General features: G+C 33.9%; 3 protein-coding genes and 1 long non-coding RNA gene across 9 annotated transcripts; 3 read left to right on the top strand and 1 right to left on the bottom strand.

Moving 5' to 3' along the window:
• Positions 1-106: 106 nt before the first annotated feature.
• Positions 107-3,421, top strand: LOC121209699 (uncharacterized). 4 transcript variants are annotated; one of them, XR_005904785.1, is made up of 6 exons: positions 107-672; positions 1,428-1,491; positions 1,596-1,739; positions 1,817-2,389; positions 2,510-2,801; positions 2,934-3,421. It is a non-coding gene; the product is annotated as an uncharacterized lncRNA (long non-coding RNA). The 4 variants fall into 4 exon arrangements; XR_005904783.1 differs by having other exon boundaries at positions 2,500-2,801; XR_005904786.1 differs by having other exon boundaries at positions 141-672; positions 1,817-2,420.
• A 1,246-nt stretch (positions 3,422-4,667) lies between these two features.
• On the top strand, positions 4,668-7,839 carry LOC107923332 (phosphatidylinositol 3,4,5-trisphosphate 3-phosphatase and protein-tyrosine-phosphatase PTEN1). Its single transcript, XM_016853537.2, has 8 exons — positions 4,668-4,868; positions 5,103-5,424; positions 5,771-5,947; positions 6,411-6,524; positions 6,678-6,866; positions 6,966-7,202; positions 7,446-7,547; positions 7,625-7,839. Exons 1-8 carry the CDS (start codon positions 4,792-4,794, stop codon positions 7,739-7,741), a joined length of 1,335 nt encoding a protein of 444 aa, XP_016709026.2. The 5' UTR covers positions 4,668-4,791; the 3' UTR covers positions 7,742-7,839.
• A 1,516-nt stretch (positions 7,840-9,355) lies between these two features.
• Positions 9,356-12,046, bottom strand: LOC107924744 (tRNA (guanosine(18)-2'-O)-methyltransferase). Of its 2 annotated transcripts, none has more exons than XM_016855323.2 (6): positions 11,800-12,046; positions 11,067-11,520; positions 10,738-10,876; positions 10,473-10,534; positions 9,936-10,074; positions 9,356-9,823 (listed from the first exon to the last, which is right to left on the bottom strand). In XM_016855323.2, the coding sequence occupies exons 1-6, from the start codon at positions 11,909-11,911 to the stop codon at positions 9,683-9,685; spliced, it is 1,047 nt and encodes a 348-aa protein (XP_016710812.1). In that variant the 5' UTR covers positions 11,912-12,046; the 3' UTR covers positions 9,356-9,682. The 2 variants fall into 2 exon arrangements, with proteins under 2 accessions (XP_016710812.1, XP_016710813.1); XM_016855324.2 differs by having other exon boundaries at positions 11,067-11,498; positions 11,800-11,954.
• A 582-nt stretch (positions 12,047-12,628) lies between these two features.
• LOC107922832 (chorismate mutase 1, chloroplastic) lies at positions 12,629-16,293 on the top strand. 2 transcript variants are annotated; one of them, XM_016853018.2, is made up of 6 exons: positions 12,629-13,176; positions 13,997-14,222; positions 14,315-14,401; positions 14,708-14,851; positions 15,655-15,747; positions 15,857-16,293. In XM_016853018.2, the coding sequence occupies exons 1-6, from the start codon at positions 12,986-12,988 to the stop codon at positions 15,956-15,958; spliced, it is 843 nt and encodes a 280-aa protein (XP_016708507.2). In that variant the 5' UTR covers positions 12,629-12,985; the 3' UTR covers positions 15,959-16,293. The 2 variants fall into 2 exon arrangements, with proteins under 2 accessions (XP_016708507.2, XP_016708506.2); XM_016853017.2 differs by having other exon boundaries at positions 12,650-13,176; positions 15,852-16,293.
• Positions 16,294-20,097: the final 3,804 nt, after the last annotated feature.

Genomic DNA, 20,097 nt, shown 5'->3' with positions numbered 1-20,097 from the left:
TATGAGAAGCTCCAAAAAAGGGAAAACAGCCATTAGATTAACAACTATTACATCATAACCGTTGAAAAAAAATAAAAAATAGTGAACAACCGGTATTGACCGGTTATAGGTAAAATTAACCCTAACCCCTAATCCAACCTGTTCTGTTTTGAAAAAAATATTGGATCGAAATAAAAAACTTCTTCCTCCTCTCATCTTCTTCACTGTCGAACTGCCGCCGGCCGCCGCCTTCCGTCGCCCCCTGTTCCACCGCACTCCGGCGCGGATAGAAGTCTGGTTCTCCTCTCATCTTCTTCACTGCCAAACCGCAGCCAGCTTCCCATTCTCCTTCCGTCGCCGCCTGTTCCACCTCATTCCGACGCCGATAGAAGTCCGGTGCTACTGTGTTCGAAAGCCTGACGCGGAGCAGCCCAAAAATTGGCATTTATTATATTCGAATCTTCACAGCAAAACCTCCCCAACACCGGATTTGACTTCCGTCGCCGTCGCCGCTGCCTATTAACCCACACTTCGACGGTGTTCGAAACTCCGGTGCGACCAGAAACTTCAAAAAGCCGTTTGTATTTTACACTCTTCGTTTGGTCACCGCCGAGCCTCCCCCGCTTCGTAGTCACCTTCCGTCACCGTCGGCGCCGTTTTTATCCCGATCGCCCCGTCCGACATTCCGTTCTGGTTAGAAACTCCAATCTCTATATAACAAGATTAGATTTTCATTTGGTACCATGCTGTGAAATATTAGTGTTATTAGCTTTTGTTGTTTTTGCACATTGCTACTATGTTATTCAGACTCTGAGATAAATATTAAACATAGTGTTGCAATTATATCATGTAAAGAATATATCTTTGATTCTGAGCTTGCTTAGAACCTTAGGAAATAAACCGTTACTGTAATAAACTTAAAAAACTTTCTCTTGTACAATTCAGCTTCATGTAAATTGCATTTTGAACAAACAAACAGCCATGTTATATTATAATATACGTATATGAACCAACTAAGATGTTGTTTTAACTATTAAAGAAGTCATTTCTACCTTAAAGCAAGATAAGTAATATAATCAAAGCTGGGTTTTGCAATTAACTCTTCCTAAAGAGAAAATTAATTGTATAAAAATCGAATTAGCCACTTTCATTATTCACCTTAGTTTGGTTGTTGGTTTCCAGCAGCAGCCCTAAATGGATATGAGGGAAGTGTGTCCACTCCACGTACGAATTGAGATTGTGGTGGTTTTTTTTTTGTATTATCAATATAGGTTCTAATGACAACTGGAACATCGAAGAAAGTGCAAAAACCAATATCATCGTACTTACTTATGTGGAAGTTACGTTAGTTGTTATCATTGTGAAATACATATCGATTTAGGGTTATATAGATGATAAATGCTTAATGTTTAGAAAATTCAGAATGATAATTTATAGTCTTTTTGCAGTAGCAGTGTCTGGAAAGGAAATGGTCAGGAGAAAAGTAAGGAGAAACAGAAATTTGGCATACAGGTGGGTTGAAATTTTAAGAAATTCTATGTATTGACGAGTTTTATATACAACCATTTATGATGATTATATGTATATTAGTAATTGTTGGTATTCTTTTGAAATAGCAACGTCAAAAGTTGGCCGCACAGTGGGTAAAACTTTGGGATTCAGAGAAGGAGCCTTTCAAACAAAAGACTGTCATGGAGAAAGTAGAATATGAAAAAATAAAAAGAGAATTTGAATGTGAAAATGAAGGTGGAAAGAATAAGGTATAATTATGGTCTACTTATACCAGAGTAGTATAGAAACAAAGTTACTTTTTCATATTCTACCTTTTCTGGTGTAGGTCTTGCTTACACGGTGCAGTCCTATATGTTTGCCAAAGTTGTTCAAGGACTTGAAGGATAAGAAGATAGATACTATCCTTCATAGTATTGATATGGGCCCGTTGTTGCAAATGAAATCTCGATCAATGAGGAGGGAGGTCATAATATACTTGATTGAGAGGTTCGATGCTGAAAATTGTGCTATAAAAGTTGACAGTCATAATATTACTCTCACTGTTGAAGATGTGGCCAGTATCTTGGATCTAAAGATGATGGGATCGATGTGTCCACTGTTTTGAGGAGGAATCAAGGACATAAATTGAGTATCCCAAAGGATGTTAGGTTTGTTAAATTAGTGCAGCATATGATCACTTTGGAGGCTGAATCTGCTAAATTAAAGGCCATGGTGCTTGCATTTATCATCGGATGTTTCTTGTGTCCATCAGTCTTCCCTTTCCCAGCGAGGAGTACTAGAATTGTTTGTGCGATGAAGGCCTCAACGGTAAGTTGAATTGGGCAAAACACACGCATGAGGTTCTGATTCAAGGATTAAGAAATTATGTCTTCGGCAATAGGATTGGAAAGAAATCCAGGTACGTAAGCGGATGTCTTCTACTGTTGGAGGTAACATTGCATTGTTTGTTTGATGTTAATTAATTTAGGCATGGTTACTGTTGATGGAAAATAATTTTGAAATTTGCAGTTTATTGCAGATTCGGTTTTACAATTACCTGGCTGGATTGGAGAGCAAGAAATTTGGCAATTCTGAACTTCCTACTCGCATTAGTGCTTGGGGGAATGAGAAAATTAAAATGTTGTTTTCAAAAAACAGAGGCTTCCAGGCTACCCCAAAATCAAAGGGAAGGTAGATTTGTTACCCTTAAATAATTATGAAATATGGTGTGACATAAAGAAATCTTACAGCTCGTTGCTTTAACCGAGGATGAACCTCAACAGAAGCCATTGGAAGAATATCCGAAGGCCAAATATCTTGTTGAAGTCAAGGTAAAATAATACATTTGATAATTTATATACCAAAGCTTTCATCAAATATTTGGTTCTGTTTATGGTTTCGATTCGTTTTTATTCTTCTCATTGTTTGGTGTTGATGTGATGATATATATTTTCGTGTTTCAGTCCTCACTAAACAATGTTCAAAGGCAAATGTCAACCCTTTTGAAGTGGACAAGTAAGGTTGACGTGTTTTTTGAGGCATTGGTGACTTAGCTTACTGCAGTGAAGGACTTGGTGCGTTGATTGGAAGAGAGAGTCAATCAAAACGTGATTTCTGTGCAAGGTGAGGTGAGCGGACTGAAGGAAATAGTGCGCTGGATGGAAGGGAAATTGAACGATGTTTTTAAAAGAAGATTATAGAGTTCAGGGAAGAGGCCAAATCAAATGAAGATTCTGGAAATAGATTATGCAAAGAAGGTGAAGACTGGGACATTATGCGCACTAGTAACGTTTTAATTGACTTGCCAGATTCATATTGCCCGGCCCCTCGAAAATGACAGGTTTTTTATTTGAATATCATGTAAGAAATTTTCCTTTGAATAAATAATTATAGGTTTCTGCGAATTCTTCTAATTTAAATTTCAAAAGCTGATAAAGAGAGTTGAGAAGAATATCCATAATTTTCTTTGTCATATGGTGGTAGAGTGGGGCAAATTATCCAGTGTTGACACCTTCTCCGTTTGGAGCGGATCACCAACCGATATACCAAAAAATGAGGATGATGATGAATTTCGGTCCGGACCAATTTGAGATTTTATTATCATTTCAGTCTTTACGAAAATAAGGATTCGTAAAAAAATCCACCAAGAATTCAAGATGGCCACTGATCTGACAACGTTCCAAAAAAATACAAACAATCGGTGGTCATGACTTAATAAAATAGAAAACAATAAATTAAGTGAATATGTCATCATTATTTTTTCAAAAACATTCTTATATTCTACGGATTTCTATGTTATAAATTTAAGAATGAGTTTTTTTATATTTAATTTTGAAACAAAATTTTATTTGTAAAGGATAGTATTGTTATCTGCTATAATTAGAGTCTTGCTGTGTTTTAAAGTGACTCGAAAATATAAGTGTGAAATTTAATCATTTGACATGTTTCAAATTTGTTAATGTTTAATTTTTATGTGATTTAATAATAAAATAATTTAACATTCAAAATTAGTGCAATTTAAAATTTATGAAAAAACAACTAAAGATAATGCTTGCAAGAAAATTATGCAAAAATAAAAAAAATAAAAAATGATGCAATTGAAAATACTAAGATATGGGAATTGGTTGAAAAGTCAAATGAGAAAAAAAAGACTAATAAAGTGAAATGGGTATACTAAGGTAAAGCAAAATTTGAATGGTTGGGTCCAAAGAAACAAAGTTAGATTAGCGGTGAAAGACTATGTACAATAGGTTGGTATTGACCATCATAATATTTTTGCTTTAATTATCCATTTGGATACAATCAAAGATCATATTAAAAAGGAGTATGGTCTGTAATCAAAGTGAATAAAATGGATGAATATAGAGAATCTAGTAATTATTTAATTAATATACCTAAATGTTTTTCATCTTTTGATGATTGATTCTTATCTTAATTTGTGAATAACTATTACATTTAAAATTTTTTTTAATCAAATTATTCATACTCAAATATCAAATTTGTGGCAATTTTTACATCAAGAATAAGTTAGAGTTTTAGTTAAATTGAGTACAATTTTATATCAAATGGCTTGAAATAAACCAAACCCAACAACCTAGGAAAAATGTTTATTGAAAAAAAAAAAACATCATCCTAGGAATATCCCAACAGTAAATTCGGTTGACATGTTTCTTTAAATTGCTTCAAGGATAGCAATGTTGTTGCCAGAATTTGCTCCAAATATAGGGTTGAGAGCTGGTGTTAGAATTCCCTCCAAATTTAGCATAGAATATCCAAATTCCCACTTATCAGTTTTTCTCTTTCCGTCAGGGGAGAATCAATATGAAAGATCATCATCATCATGATCATGATCATCATCCTAATGATCTTCAGCAGCAGCAGCAGCTTCAACCCCATTGGTACCTTCTTTTTCTCTTGCATTTGACTTTTCCTTTTACACTATGTTGGGTTTTTCTTTTCCCTTACATGTAAACTAGGGAAAACCAGATATATAGTTCTAAGATTATATTCACTGTAATCTGAAAAACAAACAAACAAAAAATAACAGATACCAGGATTTGAGTGTATGCATATATTATATATATATATGTTACAATGTATATAAATGTATTTATGCTTGTTCTGTTTAGCAGCTACTTTGACATTCTGAAGTTGTCAAGGTATCAGCAGATGGGGTTGGAATTTACGAAGGCGGGCCCAATAAAGGGTGCAAACGCCACCCTTCTCCTCCAGCATAAAATGCTTTCTTATCTTTCAGCAAGTTCTTTCATTCGAAACCTGGTGTCGAAGAAAAGAAGGCGAATGCTAGTCGGTGGATATGATCTGGACATGTCTTATATAACTGATCGTTTGTTGGCAATGTCTTTCCCTGCCGAACGTATGCGAGCAATGTATCGGAATCCTCTATGGCAGGTCAAGTCTGTGCTGGAAATGATTCATCAGGGGCATTACAGGGTAAACAGTGTCCTCGTTTGTGCTAGCTATGTTACTCGGACTTGGTTGACTCAATTTTTTGAAGACTTTTCGTGTATTTAGAAGGTCCTATCTTCATATCTATGTCCTGATATATCTCAGACAAGGGTGCTACTGAGCTGAAAATGAAATTTTATGTTTGTCTATCCTTCAGTCTGTTTGTCTTGTTTAGGTCACTCTACCAGTAGGAAGTTGACTGGCAGCAAAGTTTTGATGTATCTCAGTCTTAAAGGGTTTTATCTCCATAGTTAGTTTTGCATTTCTTTTTAATTCTTATATATCTTGCCTTTTACAAGTTTTCTTTCAACTTCTTTGCCAAATTCTACAGGTCTACAATTTGTGCATAGAAGAAGATTATGATCCATCACACTTCCATGGTCGAGTCGAGAAGTTCCCTTTCGATGACAATCACGTTCCCCACTTTGAAATGATGAAGTCATTCTGTGAGAGTGTTCATTCATGGCTATCAGATGACCCTAAAAACATTGCAGTTGTTCATTGCATGGTATTACTTTCAAAAACTTCTTTCTTCTTTTTTCAGACATTAATAAAAGGGATATATGACTCTTCAAATGCATAAAAAAAGTTATTTAAAAACTGAACATATCTGTGTTAGACACCTACCATTACCCAACGGCTCAAACTTGAATCCAAGTAATTCAAAACCCCAAAGGAAGAAGATGCCAACAGGCTGTATGGTAATTACTCATTGGTATGTACAACAGAAATATATTAGAGGCCATTGCATTTACATATCTTTGTATGAATACATCTTGCAACTCTATTGGTCACCAAGCAACCAAATATTAGTCCAGTTGTTGTTTTAAATTCATACAAATTTGTTTCCTTACAGATGTTTGGTAGCCTAAAATCAATAGTCAAAGAATTATGGTAGTGTTAATTTTCCTTTATTGGATTAGATAACGTTCTCGCCTTTAAAGCTTGACATCCTTCACCGGAATTTGCAGGCAGGAAAAGGTCGAACAGGCTTAATGGTGTGTGCCTACCTTGTTTACACCGGAATGTCAGCTGAGGAAGCACTTCAGTTATACGCCCAAAAGCGGACAACTAACAACGAAGGAGTAAGTAGTTATGTTGCTCTCACTCTTAATTTTTTTTGAAATATTTCTGCTCAATGCATTATCGGACTGAATATTAGGATATGATCTTCCAAAACCATCTAAATACATGGAAATACCCTCTTCTTTTTAAATATTTTGCACTTTTGTTGATAGGTCTCTATACCAAGCCAACGCCGTTATGTGGGGTATTGGGAAAAATTACTTTCTTTTCCCAGGGGCATTGGCAATGGACCTGTCGATGTGCACTTGCCTCAACCATGTAGCCGAGAATTGCGGCGGATACGACTTTACGACACAGTTAATACCAACTCTGTCTTCTTCGTTGTCTCGGAGCTCCAAGAGGTTAGGTCATACGTAACACTAAACTCAACTCACAAATTTGAATAAAGTGATGATATAAACTGAGTATTGGTTTCACATACGTATAACCTTATTCTGCAGATTCCGGATCAGATGAACCGCCCGCCTGTTGAAGTTGCCAAGAGATGCTGTCGACAATTCAAAAAAGGAAGTGAAGCGAATTGCAGTCCTCGATATTTCTTGTCATATGTTGAAGGGGACGAGGAAGGGGCTACACCAGAATCGGAGGAACCTCGTGTTGTAGTCCAAATGGACACGGAGAGTCCCATATTATATCAGAAGAACTGTCTTGACTATCGTTTCAATAAACCTGTGGAAGTAAGTCACTTGCAGCTTGCACCTATACTAATATGTCTGCTTTGCAATGATGTATCATGAACTCAAATCCGAAAAACATGGAGTATTTGACCTACATACATATGCTAAGTGTAAATGGTGTATATCGTGTCTGGAAACATCTTGGGAGTCCGTTTGTGCTTGAAAAGGTCTTATATGCCATGAAATAGATTCGTTTAAAAGGTATCAAAAGCATGAACACAATCATATTCTTGGATTGAACAGGTTAAGGGAGACGTGCGCGTCATATTCTATCAAAAAATGATCGGAGGTCGCCTTTTTTATGCCTGTTTCAATACAGCCTTCATCAAGAGCAGCTTGCTACAGGTAAGCGCATGGAAATTTTCAGTGATTCATAAACCGATACGCACCAAGAAGCTTACTGCATTGTTTAACTTTGCCAGTTTACGATCCGGGATCTGGACAAAGTTGGGAGTGCCGGCAGATCAATATGCGGCCCTGCATTCTGTGTCGAGTTGCTTTTCGGCCCGGCCAATCGGAGCCTCTCGAGTGCTTTTTAATCTAATTATAATGTAATGAATTTGTACTGAACCCTAAACTCTAGGGACTTGTTTTAAAAAATAATAAAAACAATACATGATTCTACATGTTGGGTTTATGATTTTGATTTTTTTTTTCTGCAGAAACACTTGGATTGTTAAATGTTATATGGATCAAGTGATTCATACCGTAATTTTTGCCGCCTTCTAGTTTTCCATGATGATAAGAAGAAGATACTAGGAATGACAAGAACTTCTGTACTTAAAGATTTTGAGAGCATTTGTTAATATTATAACAAAATATGAGATTTATATCAATGTTTGCAGTCATAACAGGGCGAGGCCAGGCAAGCCTGTATTTTCTCATTCTCATCCCACTTCATTTGTATTCACAGTATCCAAATTCGTCCCTTGGATTTTATTTTTTAACTTTAATCTTCCACTTTTAACCAACTCTAAAATTTCACGAAACTACTCTTAAGTATATTGTCATGGTTTTCAGAACTCAACATGTGGTCAAACAAAATTATTGGTTCATTCATCCTAACTGGTTTTATTAAACAAATCAATGAAATCATTAAAAAATTCATAAAAATAAAAATATTCTATTTTAATTGTCCAGCTCCATTGGTCTATATTAGTTCTCAAGTAAATTGATTCAATATCTTTTTCCAAATCAGTACCTCAGTTTCGGTTTCAAACAACCATGATTATAGCACACTCGCAATCAAACAATATACTTAAAAAAAAAAACTAACCTTTGATAGAAATAATAAAGTTGGAAATTTCAGAAATGAAGAGTTCAAGTCTTATCAAGCATGACTATTTTTTCTAAATTGATTTTTATAAATTTTATATAAAAATTTAAACAAAAGCACCCTCTAACAATATTATTACTTTGTAAAAAAAAAAAAGAGGTTTTAGTTATTTTCTAATTGAATTGGTATTTGATTAATTCATGATATCAACTCAAACAAACACTTAAATATAATATAGATTTACGGATTATTAATTAAATATACTAATAATGAAATTTGTTTATTTAATTTTTAAGTATGATTTATTGAGGAAATGCTAAATTGACCAAGCCAACCTGTTGACATTATTTTAGGTAATGGTTAGAGCAGCCCGAGGACTTGGTCCAAGCTTTGTTTAATGTTGCAACCAAATTGTGATTAATCATTTAAAAGTTTCTAAAGCAGTAGTGCAGAAAAATGATAATTAGCAGACATATGAAGAATCCAGCTATTTTAAGCATTAAAAGAACAACTTGGAAGAATCCCTGTGTTTTTCGCTATGATGCTCACTCGAATTCGTGTGCATCATATTAACATATACAACTTGAAGAATCTCTGAAAGATCATATCTCATAATCGTGTCACGATGTCGAATATTAAGACTTCAAAACAACATAGCTTTGCAATGAAAATAATGCAGATGTGTGATGAATCCAGCTGTTTTAAGCTTTAAAATGAAAACCCCTTGTCGTCCTTTTGTTTTTAGCTAAATGTTAAAATTGAATACATATCTATATCCGACATGGGTACAAGTGTTATGCATTCGAAAGACCTTTGAAAGATCATATATCATACATATGTCCATATAATATTGATACTTCAAAAAGAAAATGAGAAGTTGAAAAATAATTAGAATTCTGCATTATAATTTTCTAAACGGTGTGAATACAGCATCAGCTACAATGAAATATCATAATCCTTGATATTCTAGGGTTTGACATGCAAACAAGTGGCTTAGAACCTTCTAACTCATGCATTCATCTGAAAAACTCTAGCTTAACTGAGTTGACTCAGTCACTTTTACCCTTTTCTCTATGAAGGCTTGAAATGATATCATCAAACTCCAGTTCTTCATTTCTTGGCAGCCACATCAACTGAGACTTTGGAGTTGAAGTGTGCACCATAATCTTACATAAATCATACAGTAAGGACTTCAAGAACAGCATCACAGTCTTGGTATGAGAAGCATATGAGCCTTCCGCTTAGCGTACTCGTTAGCTATGCTGATTGAGCTATTATTATGACGCAACAAGAACTCTGCCAGTAAGATTTGGCTTTCATCCTCGTTCAGATCACCATGACAACCCTGTGTTGGACAAATTATATGTACTTGAAATAAATTGAAGTGGACAAAAAGATAGAACAATCACAATACATGCAGGACTAAGATGTGTATGAACTTCGGCAGCAAATATTACCAGGTGCATTGTTCTGTCACAAACAGCATGGTGCATGACTATGCCTGCAGCCACTGAAACATTAAAAGAGTCAACCATGCCTTTCATTGGAATACTACAATGCAAATCTGACAGTTCCAGCGCCTCATCACTTATTCCCCTGCAACAGAGCCATATAAACCTCAAGTAACATTGAAGAAGAGAGGAATATAGAAAACCGTGACAAAAAAAACATTTTGGCCACATTGCAGAAACAAAAACAACACATAATTTTATAACAAGACTTGGAACACATCAACAAAACTAAGGTATCAGATTGACCTGAAATGAAAAAGGAAATCATAAAACATCTTTGATAGTTTTGCCTTTGTTTCCATTTCTTGTTTTCAGTTAGATATCTGATATTGTTATGAACTCTGGAAATTCAAAGTCAGAAAACAACTAGTAAATTATGTCTAATGCTAATCATATACCACATAGAAACACTAAACTCAAGAAAGTAATAAACTACCAAACAGAAATTATGAGAAGTTTTACAAAGGTAACAATGTAAGTTACCTATTTTCATTCCCAACTACAATTGCAGTTGGCCTTGACCAATCCATGTCGTATATGGATACCTGCAAACAGTCAGTGATGTAAGTATCCCGACTTAGAATCTTAGAACTTTGATCATCAAGGACAATATGCTTGCTAAGGATTTTATTGTCTGTGACTGTTAACATCTGATTTAAGAGCAAAGTGCAATCTGATACAGGATAAATTTATCCTAAAGATCAATATTTTAGTAAGTGCCACCAAAGTTGGGAAAAATTATCAATACCGCATCCATTCCTACATGTGTTGTAGCAATCCGATAACCACGTGATTTTAAGACTTTGAAACACTCCTTGGGAGAGTTCCAAAGTTCGATATCCAACCACTTCTCTGCACCCATGCTGACATGGCGGTTTTCTCTGTATCTGGATAAAAAAATGATGTTAGGACAGCAATTGATTGATTGAATTTCATCTCGAACCAACTAAAAACACAATACATTAAGCAAGTCAAACTAAGAATTCACTAATACGCAGCAATAATAATAGGCACAACTACTTAAAACCCTCAAACATCAACCAAAAACCAGACCCTTTTTGGCTTCAATCTTATCACCTTTTTGAACTGTCACACGATACCACATGAACTGACTGCAAGCCAAGAGCATCAGCAGACCTGAACGTGGCTGAAACATTGCCGAAATCGCACAGCCCTTCCACCACCAAGCAAACTGAATAGCTCCTATTTCTAACCACCCTCTTCAACCTTTCTTTCCTTTCCTCCATCAAGACAGGTGCGACTGCCTCTATAACCTCCCTGCTGTTTAGGGACTCACTCCCACACTTAAACCTATCCAAGTAAGGAAACCACCGCTTGCTATGGATATCCATTCCCGATCTCCTCTCCATTTTCATCAACCTCGCAACATCATCTTGGTGAGTCAGCAGGTGTTCCACGGTGTCCTTTGCCAAGTCTTCCAGGGATTCATCCTCTAAAGGGGCTACTTCCGGTATAGCCGAGAAAGACCTCGTTCGGATTCTACAGGAACTAATTCGATTGCATAAAGGAACTACATTTAACCCAAAAGAAAATCAAAGATGAATAAAAGCATAGCATATTTCATCTAAACTCAAACCACATCTAACTCTTCTAGGGTGTTCTCCAAGTAAACAAAAAATAATGGTTTACAAAGAAGGCATTGCATTTAACCAAAAGAACATGAACATAAGAAATAAAAAAACTATGGGTTTGTAAATCTAGACTCAACCAAATCTGGGTTTTCCGTATTTTTGCAAAAGAAAAAAAACCATAAAAAAGGGGGGTTTATTTATGTTGAATGAAAACGCACCTGAAGTAAGGAGGCGAAGTGAAAGGGGAAAAAAGAATGGTTTAGGGTTTAAGTCAAGTTTACAACGAAGATTAGATAAGTGCGCACGGATTAGGGTATTGCAAGCAATCATATTTTCCCCTTTTTGGGGTTTTTACGCAGAATTGGTTATGGCGTTAAGGAGCTGCAGTGTCGAAGTTGAGGGAAACCTTTTATTGAATGGATAGGGTTTACGAGGAAGATTGGAAGATGATAATTATACACCAAAACGCTGTAGTTTTTCTGGTATTTTTATTTTAATGTTAATTAGTGATATTATTTTGTTAAATAATAAGAATCATTTTGATTGTATATGTGAAACTTTAATAATGGTTCAAATGTATATTTAAAATTTTAATTTTGATTAAATTATACATATTTAAATAAATAAATATATTAATTTATTTTTATATTAGATAAATATAATTATTTATATATGTAATATATAAACATAAAATGATATTATATCAATAATTGTATTAATATTTCACAAGAATTAGATCAAATCAAAATTTTATGAATGCATTTATACATTAAACCATAGTTCATATATAATTTTGGTATTTATCTTTATAACAAACGAATCAAATTTTAAATATTTTATTTTATTTTATTTTATAGAAAAAAATTTAAAGAAATTTTTTTAAAATAATTTAATAATTTAGTGACTTAAATAAATTTTTTTAATAATTTAGTCACCATTTGTAATTTTTTCTAATTATCGCCAAAACAAAATTTTACACATAATTAATTTAGTGAGTATTAGTGTAATTTCTTTAAAATACATTACGCCTCCTATAAGATATTTTCTAACAGATGTTTGTTATAATCTTGAGTAGGTTAATGGGTAAAAAGCTGACAGTTGAACTCCCAATTTTTAGTCAAACGATGGTTTGCTTGTACTTTTGGGAATGAAGCAACTTGATAGATTCTAGTTTTTATTGGCTTGTCATTCTCCACCAACCTCTGTTTTCAGTTTCCACCACCTAACTCAACTACCACAAGGAACGCGCGAACCAGTCTTTTTTACCCTTTTTTTTAATTATTTACATATACATATCCTTTGTATTTTTTCAATTTTCGCACTGATTCATTGTTTCAAAGCTTCAAAATTTTGCATTCTTTTGTGTTTCTTTTTCTTTGGAAAAGGTCTTTCTGTGTATCATCAATGGAAGCTAAATTGTTCATAGCTTCTTCGTCTCCATCTTCGTTTGCTGTTAACGGAACCACCAAACTTTCAAGACCCAGTTTTCCTTTAACTTCACAAACCAGGGAATTTCCCATCTTTAAGCTTCATTGCTCTGCAAGGTTGTCAAAGACAGTCATTCAATCTCTTAATGCTTCCACCAACTCTATTGGGTATAAAAACTATCCTCCCTTTTGCCTCTTCTTTTGTTCAGAACTCCAATTCAGCTTTTAGATTGTTTAAAATTTATTCTTTCTTTAATGTATTTTTCTCTCTTCATTTGCTTTGGTTGTGTTTGACAATGGGATTAGCTGACTCCGCTGACTTACTTTATAATTGTGTTTGTTTCAATGCTTCAGTTGTTTATAATTCCGTTGTTAGGTTTCTTGGAATCTGGGAATTTAATTGTTCTTCTGATGTTTGGCAAGAAAATGTTTTCCTGGCTGTTGGATTATTGCATCAAAAGCATTTCAATGTCCAATGTGGCTAGGAAATTCATGTTTGAATTCCTTTTTCTCACTGATTTTTTATTTTGGAATGGATTTTCTTCCTTTATTATTTCACTACTGAAATTCTATTGGTAATTAGTGAGAACAATTGCTTTTTTGCCCCCTTCCGGAGAACACCAATTTGAGTGCACTAGCCAACATTGTTATCTGTTTGTCTTCTTCTTTGATTGAATGTATTAATTTATGTACATTTGAACACCATTCTGCTACATATGCACATCGGGTGTAAGCTTGGAATATCGATTGACTTGTATGAGCTTCAAGAGACTCTGGCTATCACTATGGTACTAGAATGAAGTGCAATAAACTCGTAAATCATACTGGAAACCATATTAAGGATGAATAAATTGAAATTTGATTGACCCTTGCGGAAAAATCTTCCTGAATCTTTTTTTTTTCTCTCTATTGGTGTTTACATGGTGATTTCCATATGACATTTGATGGAAGTATTTGATAACTTAATGTTTTGGTAACATCTCTATAGATCAACGACAACCAAGCAAAGGGTGGATGAGAGTGAGAACTTGACCCTTGAGGCAGTGAGGTACTCGTTAATTCGACAAGAGGACAGCATTATATTTAGCCTTCTGGAGAGAGCTCAATATTGTTATAATGGGGATACATATGACCCTGATGCCTTTTCAATGGATGGGTTCCATGGCTCGTTGGTCGAGTATATACTTAGAGGAACTGAAAAGCTTCATGCTAAGGTAATGTTACACTCAACAAGCATAGAGAGAAAGGATATGGGTTTAGCAAAATCTGTGCTGCTTTTTTGATAAACCCTTTGATTGTACGTTAGGTTGGCAGATACAAGAGCCCAGATGAGCACCCTTTCTTCCCAGATGAATTACCAGACCCCTTGTTGCCACCTTTGCAATATCCACAGGTAAAATAATAGGACCAGATATGAGACATTATTTTTGTCGCTCTTTTGCTGTGGCCTTACGCTTATGTTCATTGCTCCATATGTCTGCATTCTCATTAATACATGAAGTATTCTGTTAATTGCATGTTTTGTTGGAACTTTTAAGTATACTGTATGGCAGTCTATTCTAAGAATTTAATCCTCTGAACATGGTCTTTATCTTTCCTTGTTCATAATATTTATGAATTTTTGGACATTCAGAATTTTTTGTGGTGAGTGCCAGGTTTTTAACTTCTTACTTGAGCCTTTTTTCTGACAATCAAACAGGTACTACATCCCATTGCTGATTCAATAAATATAAATCCGAAAGTGTGGCAAATGTACTTCAGAAATCTTATTCCCAGATTAGTAAATGAAGGAGATGATGGCAATTGTGGATCTACTGCCATTTGTGACACCATGTGTTTGCAGGTAAATATTTTAAGACAAGTCTCCGATCCATTTCAGATTCAGTTTCTGAATCAATTTGCACATACACCAGTAATATGTACCATAGATGCCTTCGTCTAAAATGGTCATTGACTGTGCATGAAATCTACTGTTGTCTTCTTTCCCTTCTCTATACTTTCAGTTATCTGCATGATGTCTATCGTTGTTTTCAAAACTTTAGCTAGCCAAGTGGCGGCCAGATAACATAGGGTCACCGATGCCTAATAGTGGATAGGTGCAGGTGCCTAAGCAGAAACCCTATGACTTAAATTGTCTAGAGCCCTTTCTCTGACTTGGGAGTTTCTAACATTGCCCCTTTATTGTTTGCTTGAATTTGACAGCAAACTGTATGCTAATTCACCTGCCAAACTAGTATCTTGATTTATCCCTTCATACATGTTTGAATATGTGTTGGACATGGATGTTTTAAGAGAAATGAAGCGTGCGAGCAGTATAGATTGATGATGAGTTGCGCCTTCTGATTTAGGATAAATTTGAATACGCAAAACTGGATTTTGATAGTGTAACACGTACATGCATTGTTTTTACATGTCTATTCTTTATTTCTCATATCCATGCCAACTGTTTATGCTACAACTCCGTGACCTTTCATGGGTTGCAGTCGGAATCTTGGAGAGGGATTTGTTGGTTGAATAAGGTTTTTGTGGCATGCGTAAATACCTGTTGTTCCTATCAGTTCTTCCATCAAACTGGCTCTTGTACTTGACCAACTTGATGTTCTGGGAACTGCTGGATGCTTGCCTAACATTTATGTGTCACCACAGGCTCTTTCGAAGAGAATACATTATGGAAAATTCGTGGCAGAATGTAAATACCGGGCATCTCCAGATGCTTATCAAGCTGCAATTAGAGAACAGGTATTATTTATCAGTTTCATTTAAAGAATGTGATTGTGTTTTTTTCATTTAAAGAATGTGATTGTGTTTTCATTATTAGTTCTTGATTTTTTTTCTTTTTGCAGGACAGAGATTGGCTGATGAAGTTGCTCACATATCCGTTGGTCGAAGAATCAATCAAGAAAAGAGTAGAAATGAAAGCCAAAACTTACGGACAAGTAGTGTCAGATAACATAAACAAAAAGGATTGTGATCCGGTTTACAAAATAAACCCAAGCTTGGTAGCTGACTTGTACGGGGACTGGATCATGCCATTGACGAAGGAAGTCCAAGTGGAGTACCTATTGAGAAGGTTAGACGGATCCGAATGAATATAAGCAGTTTTTATTAGCTGTTTATGATGAAGCAGAGATAAAAGTTATAGGGGATAAAGTTCTGATTAGCTGTTTATTTATGGAAAGCATGATGGCAGAAGAGTTGTAAATTGTTAAAAGACACAAACAGCTCGTTTATGTCTGAATATTGGGCATGTTGATTGAAATTATAATAATATATATTTATGTGTAAGCAGCAGTTAGCTTAGCACTGACCGTATCGGCCAGTAGGTATTGGTTTTAGGAGGAGGTCATAATCAAATGGGAAAAGGGATTAGAATATCAATTCGAATCTCAAAAATGGCGACTCCATGAGTCAATCTAGTTTCCCATTCTAAAAGATACATAATTGTTTATCTATAGTTATATTATAAAATAATGTAATAGTGATAAATTTAATCCGATTTTTTTTTTGTGAAAAATTAAAAATTCCAAGTAATTAAACTAGATCAATAAAGGAGGATTCTCAAACAATCTTAAATCAAAGTTTCTAATGCAAACTGACTTAGTCAAGCTATCTTTAATTGAGTTCTCTTCACTAGGCAAATGTTGAATCTTCCACTACTTAAACATATTCAGGACTTTAAGTATGCTCTTGATTAGAGTAGAATTAGAGTTTCTGGAAGAGCCATCTTGAATAATGTTAACGGCCTCAATACTGTCAGTTTGAATTGAGATCCTATCGAATCGTCTTTCCAAAAGAATGTTTAACTCATCCAAGATCCCTCAAAGCTCAGCCTCCATCACTGTGCAATTACCCAAATATCGGTAGAACCCAATGATCCACCCACCATTATGATCACATATGTAACCTCCAGTTGCTGCAACACCTTCGTCAAGCCTAACTGAACCATCAGTTCTCAAACAAACCCAACTACTAGTTAAAGGTAAAGAGTGGAGATAACTGTGAGGTTTATGAAATGCAGTTTTGGAGATCAAAATGTATTGCTTTGCCCAACTAAATGAAATTTTAAGAATCTCATCATTACTCCAAGAAATGCCTTGAAAGGTAAGCAAGTTCTGGTTCTTCTAGATATGCCAAGCAATGATCCCAAAGAGGCATAGCCAATCCACCCCATCCAAAGAAATGTTTGAGATGATTCTGAAGGTTTTCTGTCATCTAAATAGGGAGGGAACTGGTGTAAAACCTAGAGAGTCTGTCTTAGTTCTAGCAGCAAAGCAATCTCTGAATACATGCAACACATCCTTATAATCCTGCCTACAAAACCCATAAGCGCTATTACTCCCAATGCCTCGCATCATCCTTTCAGCATTCATACGTAGGCATTGCTTGAGGGTGAGCCATAAAAAGAAATGGATCCATTAAAGGCCTTTAAATTTCCAAGGTATCTCACAAATCTGTTCTTTTGAATTCAATATACCTTCTCAAATCTTCCCATAGGCATTTTTAAGAGAAAAAGAACCAGTCAAAGTAGCTCCCCAAGTTATTTTATCAAGACCCAAAAAAGGGTGCAATGGTGGAACACCTGCAATTTTGTTAATGATCTCCTCTAAGACCCACAATCTGAGAAGGTTTAAATTCCACGATCCGTCACCTGTAGCCATACTACTAAGAGGGCAATCATATTAAGGTTAGAAAAAGATCGAATCTGTACAAATAAGGGACTACAGTTTGGAATCCAAAGGTCGCGTCAACATTAGATACTATTACCATCTCTGACAAACCATAAAAGGTTTTCGCGAATGAGGGGTCATTCCTTGGAAATGGATCTCCATAAAAAAGAGCATCTTTCCCGTGCTAAATTCTCAAGCAATCCACTAGAAACCTTGTACTTCGACCGAAGGGCCCAAACCCAAAGGGCATCACCGTTTGATATAACATTGAAACCAAATTTCATCATAAAAAAGGTGTTGTGATCTTTCAAATACCTCAAGTCAAGATCTCTGTGAGTTTTCGATTGACACACCGAATCCCAACTTACCAAGGCCATCTTTACACTGCCACTAGAAGATCCTGAAATGAATTTCTGTATAATGCATTCAATCTCTTCACATAGGCCTTTTGGAACCATCATCAGTTGCATAAAATAGCTTGGAACTGAAAGCAGAACCGATTAAGCTAATGTCAACCTTCTTGTTAAAGAGAGTTGTCTTGCATCCCAGCTAGACAATTTACTACGCATCTTATCAACCACAAAGCGTAACGTATTGTTGGTAACATTCTCATGGAAAATGGGCATACCTAGATATGTTCTCAAGTTACTCATCTTGTGAAAACCAAAAAATCTATTGATACTCCTCCCTACATTACCATCAACCCCTCTTGAGAAAAAAAAATATTTGTCTTCCTCGTATTAATCTTGTGTCCTGAGTAACCACAGAACTCATTGAGAATGTTTTTTATTACCCGAGCTTGATATTCCTCATCCTAGCCAAAAAGAATCAAGTCATCCGCAAAAAAACAGATGTGATAATGGTGGACCATTACAAGCCAGTCTAATAGGGGACCAGTTACCAGCATCAATAGCAACACGATCCTAATTAGATGGACGAAAAATTTGAATAAACTGTTAAAATTTTAATAGTATTGATGTGACAGTTTGCATAACAATCTATGTGTATTTTTATTATTAATGTTGTTTTTTTTGTTTTTTTTATTTTTATGAAATACAAGTAAATTACCATTTAATTCCCTTAAAAATTTTAATAGTTTGTTCATTTAAAAAAAATTGATTGAATTATTTTTTTACGCAATCAATTTTCTGTTCTTTTTAAAAATTTTTGCCACTTTTTATTTTAAAAGAGAATATTAGTACTCTTATAACAATAATACATTAGTACTCTTATAACAATAATTTAAATAAAATAATAAAAATAAAAAAAAAGACTAATAAGGAAGTGTTAATGGTTTTAATTTTAACGAAATATCAATCTAATATAAAAGTTCGCAATCAAAGCAAAAGAAGTCATAATAGTTTAGGTACACAGAATATAACTCTTGGATTACCCATATAAGAAAAATAGTAGGTAATTAGAATATTCACCACCAGTAACAATTATTTTTAATTTTTAACTTTTAATATCATCATGCTTTTATGGATGTATATAATTATTTTAAAAAAAATTAAAAACTTTATAAAAAATAAAAATTATTAAAATAATTTGCATATTTTAAAATAAGTTGTTTTAATTTTTCAAATTTGATAAAAGTTTACATAAATATTTAAAAATGGGTAAAATATATTAACATTATGTTTTGTTAATTAAACATATATACAAATTAAATATATTTTTATTGTACTTTAATTAAATAAATATTTCATTTAAGTAAAAATTTGAATTTAAAAAATTTAAATTTTATTAAATATATTTTAATTTATAAACACGGAATAAAAAAACTAACTATATATATAATGTCGGCAGCAGTTGTTTGAATGTTACATAGAAGGGCAAAGTAATGATGATCGACAACATTTAATAATATTGATCACAAAATATACTTTCAATTAACTATTAACAAAATCACATAATATGAAAATCGAAAAGCGAAACATCATATATTTTTAACAATATTTTATTTTTAATTTAATTTTTATTATATTATTTAAAATTTTAATTATATGATGTAAAAATATATTTTTTATGAAAAAAGTATATTATTTAATAAAATAAAAATTAAACGTGCATGTGATATTCTTGTACAAAAACTTCAATTATAATTTTTTATTATTGTAATATTTAAATTATCTTATTTTATAATTATTTTTAACATAATAATTACTCTACATTAATTAAAATATGTCACTAATAAATCAAATACTATAATATCTTGCAATGTCAATTCATTTTTTTTCTTTCTTTAAAAATTTAAAATCATTAGTCACTAAATTACGAATAAGTAGTCTTGGTTGTTTAACTAAAATAAGTTATAATTTAGTCACTAAATTATTTAAAAATTTTCATTGAAGTCATTAAATTATCCAAAAGTTTTTATTTAAGTCATTAAGATGCTAACTTTAAAAATAAAAATAAAAAG

Source organism: Gossypium hirsutum, chromosome A11 (genome assembly GCF_007990345.1).
Source record: "Gossypium hirsutum isolate 1008001.06 chromosome A11, Gossypium_hirsutum_v2.1, whole genome shotgun sequence".
NCBI classification, from domain to species: Eukaryota; Viridiplantae; Streptophyta; class Magnoliopsida; order Malvales; family Malvaceae; genus Gossypium; species Gossypium hirsutum.
This window is presented reverse-complemented; position numbering and strand designations above follow the sequence as displayed.

Bases quoted from the DNA above. Each gene is read 5' to 3' on its own strand.
- LOC107923332 (XM_016853537.2), top strand. From the start codon at position 4,792: ATGAAAGATCATCATCATCATGATCATGATCATCATCCTAATGATCTT. The intron at 5,948-6,410 runs GTATTACTTTCA...CGGAATTTGCAG, and splicing joins TTGCAGTTGTTCATTGCATG to GCAGGAAAAGGTCGAACAGG. The intron at 7,203-7,445 runs GTAAGTCACTTG...TGGATTGAACAG, and splicing joins GTTTCAATAAACCTGTGGAA to GTTAAGGGAGACGTGCGCGT.
- LOC107924744 (XM_016855323.2), bottom strand. From the start codon at position 11,911: ATGATTGCTTGCAATACCCTAATCCGTGCGCACTTATCTAATCTTCGT. The intron at 11,521-11,799 runs GTGCGTTTTCAT...GGTTAAATGTAG, and splicing joins ACTTCGCCTCCTTACTTCAG to TTCCTTTATGCAATCGAATT. The intron at 10,877-11,066 runs GTGATAAGATTG...TTTTTTATCCAG, and splicing joins TCGTGTGACAGTTCAAAAAG to ATACAGAGAAAACCGCCATG.
- LOC107922832 (XM_016853017.2), top strand. From the start codon at position 12,986: ATGGAAGCTAAATTGTTCATAGCTTCTTCGTCTCCATCTTCGTTTGCT. The intron at 13,177-13,996 runs GTATAAAAACTA...ACATCTCTATAG, and splicing joins GCTTCCACCAACTCTATTGG to ATCAACGACAACCAAGCAAA. The intron at 14,852-15,654 runs GTAAATATTTTA...GTGTCACCACAG, and splicing joins GTGACACCATGTGTTTGCAG to GCTCTTTCGAAGAGAATACA.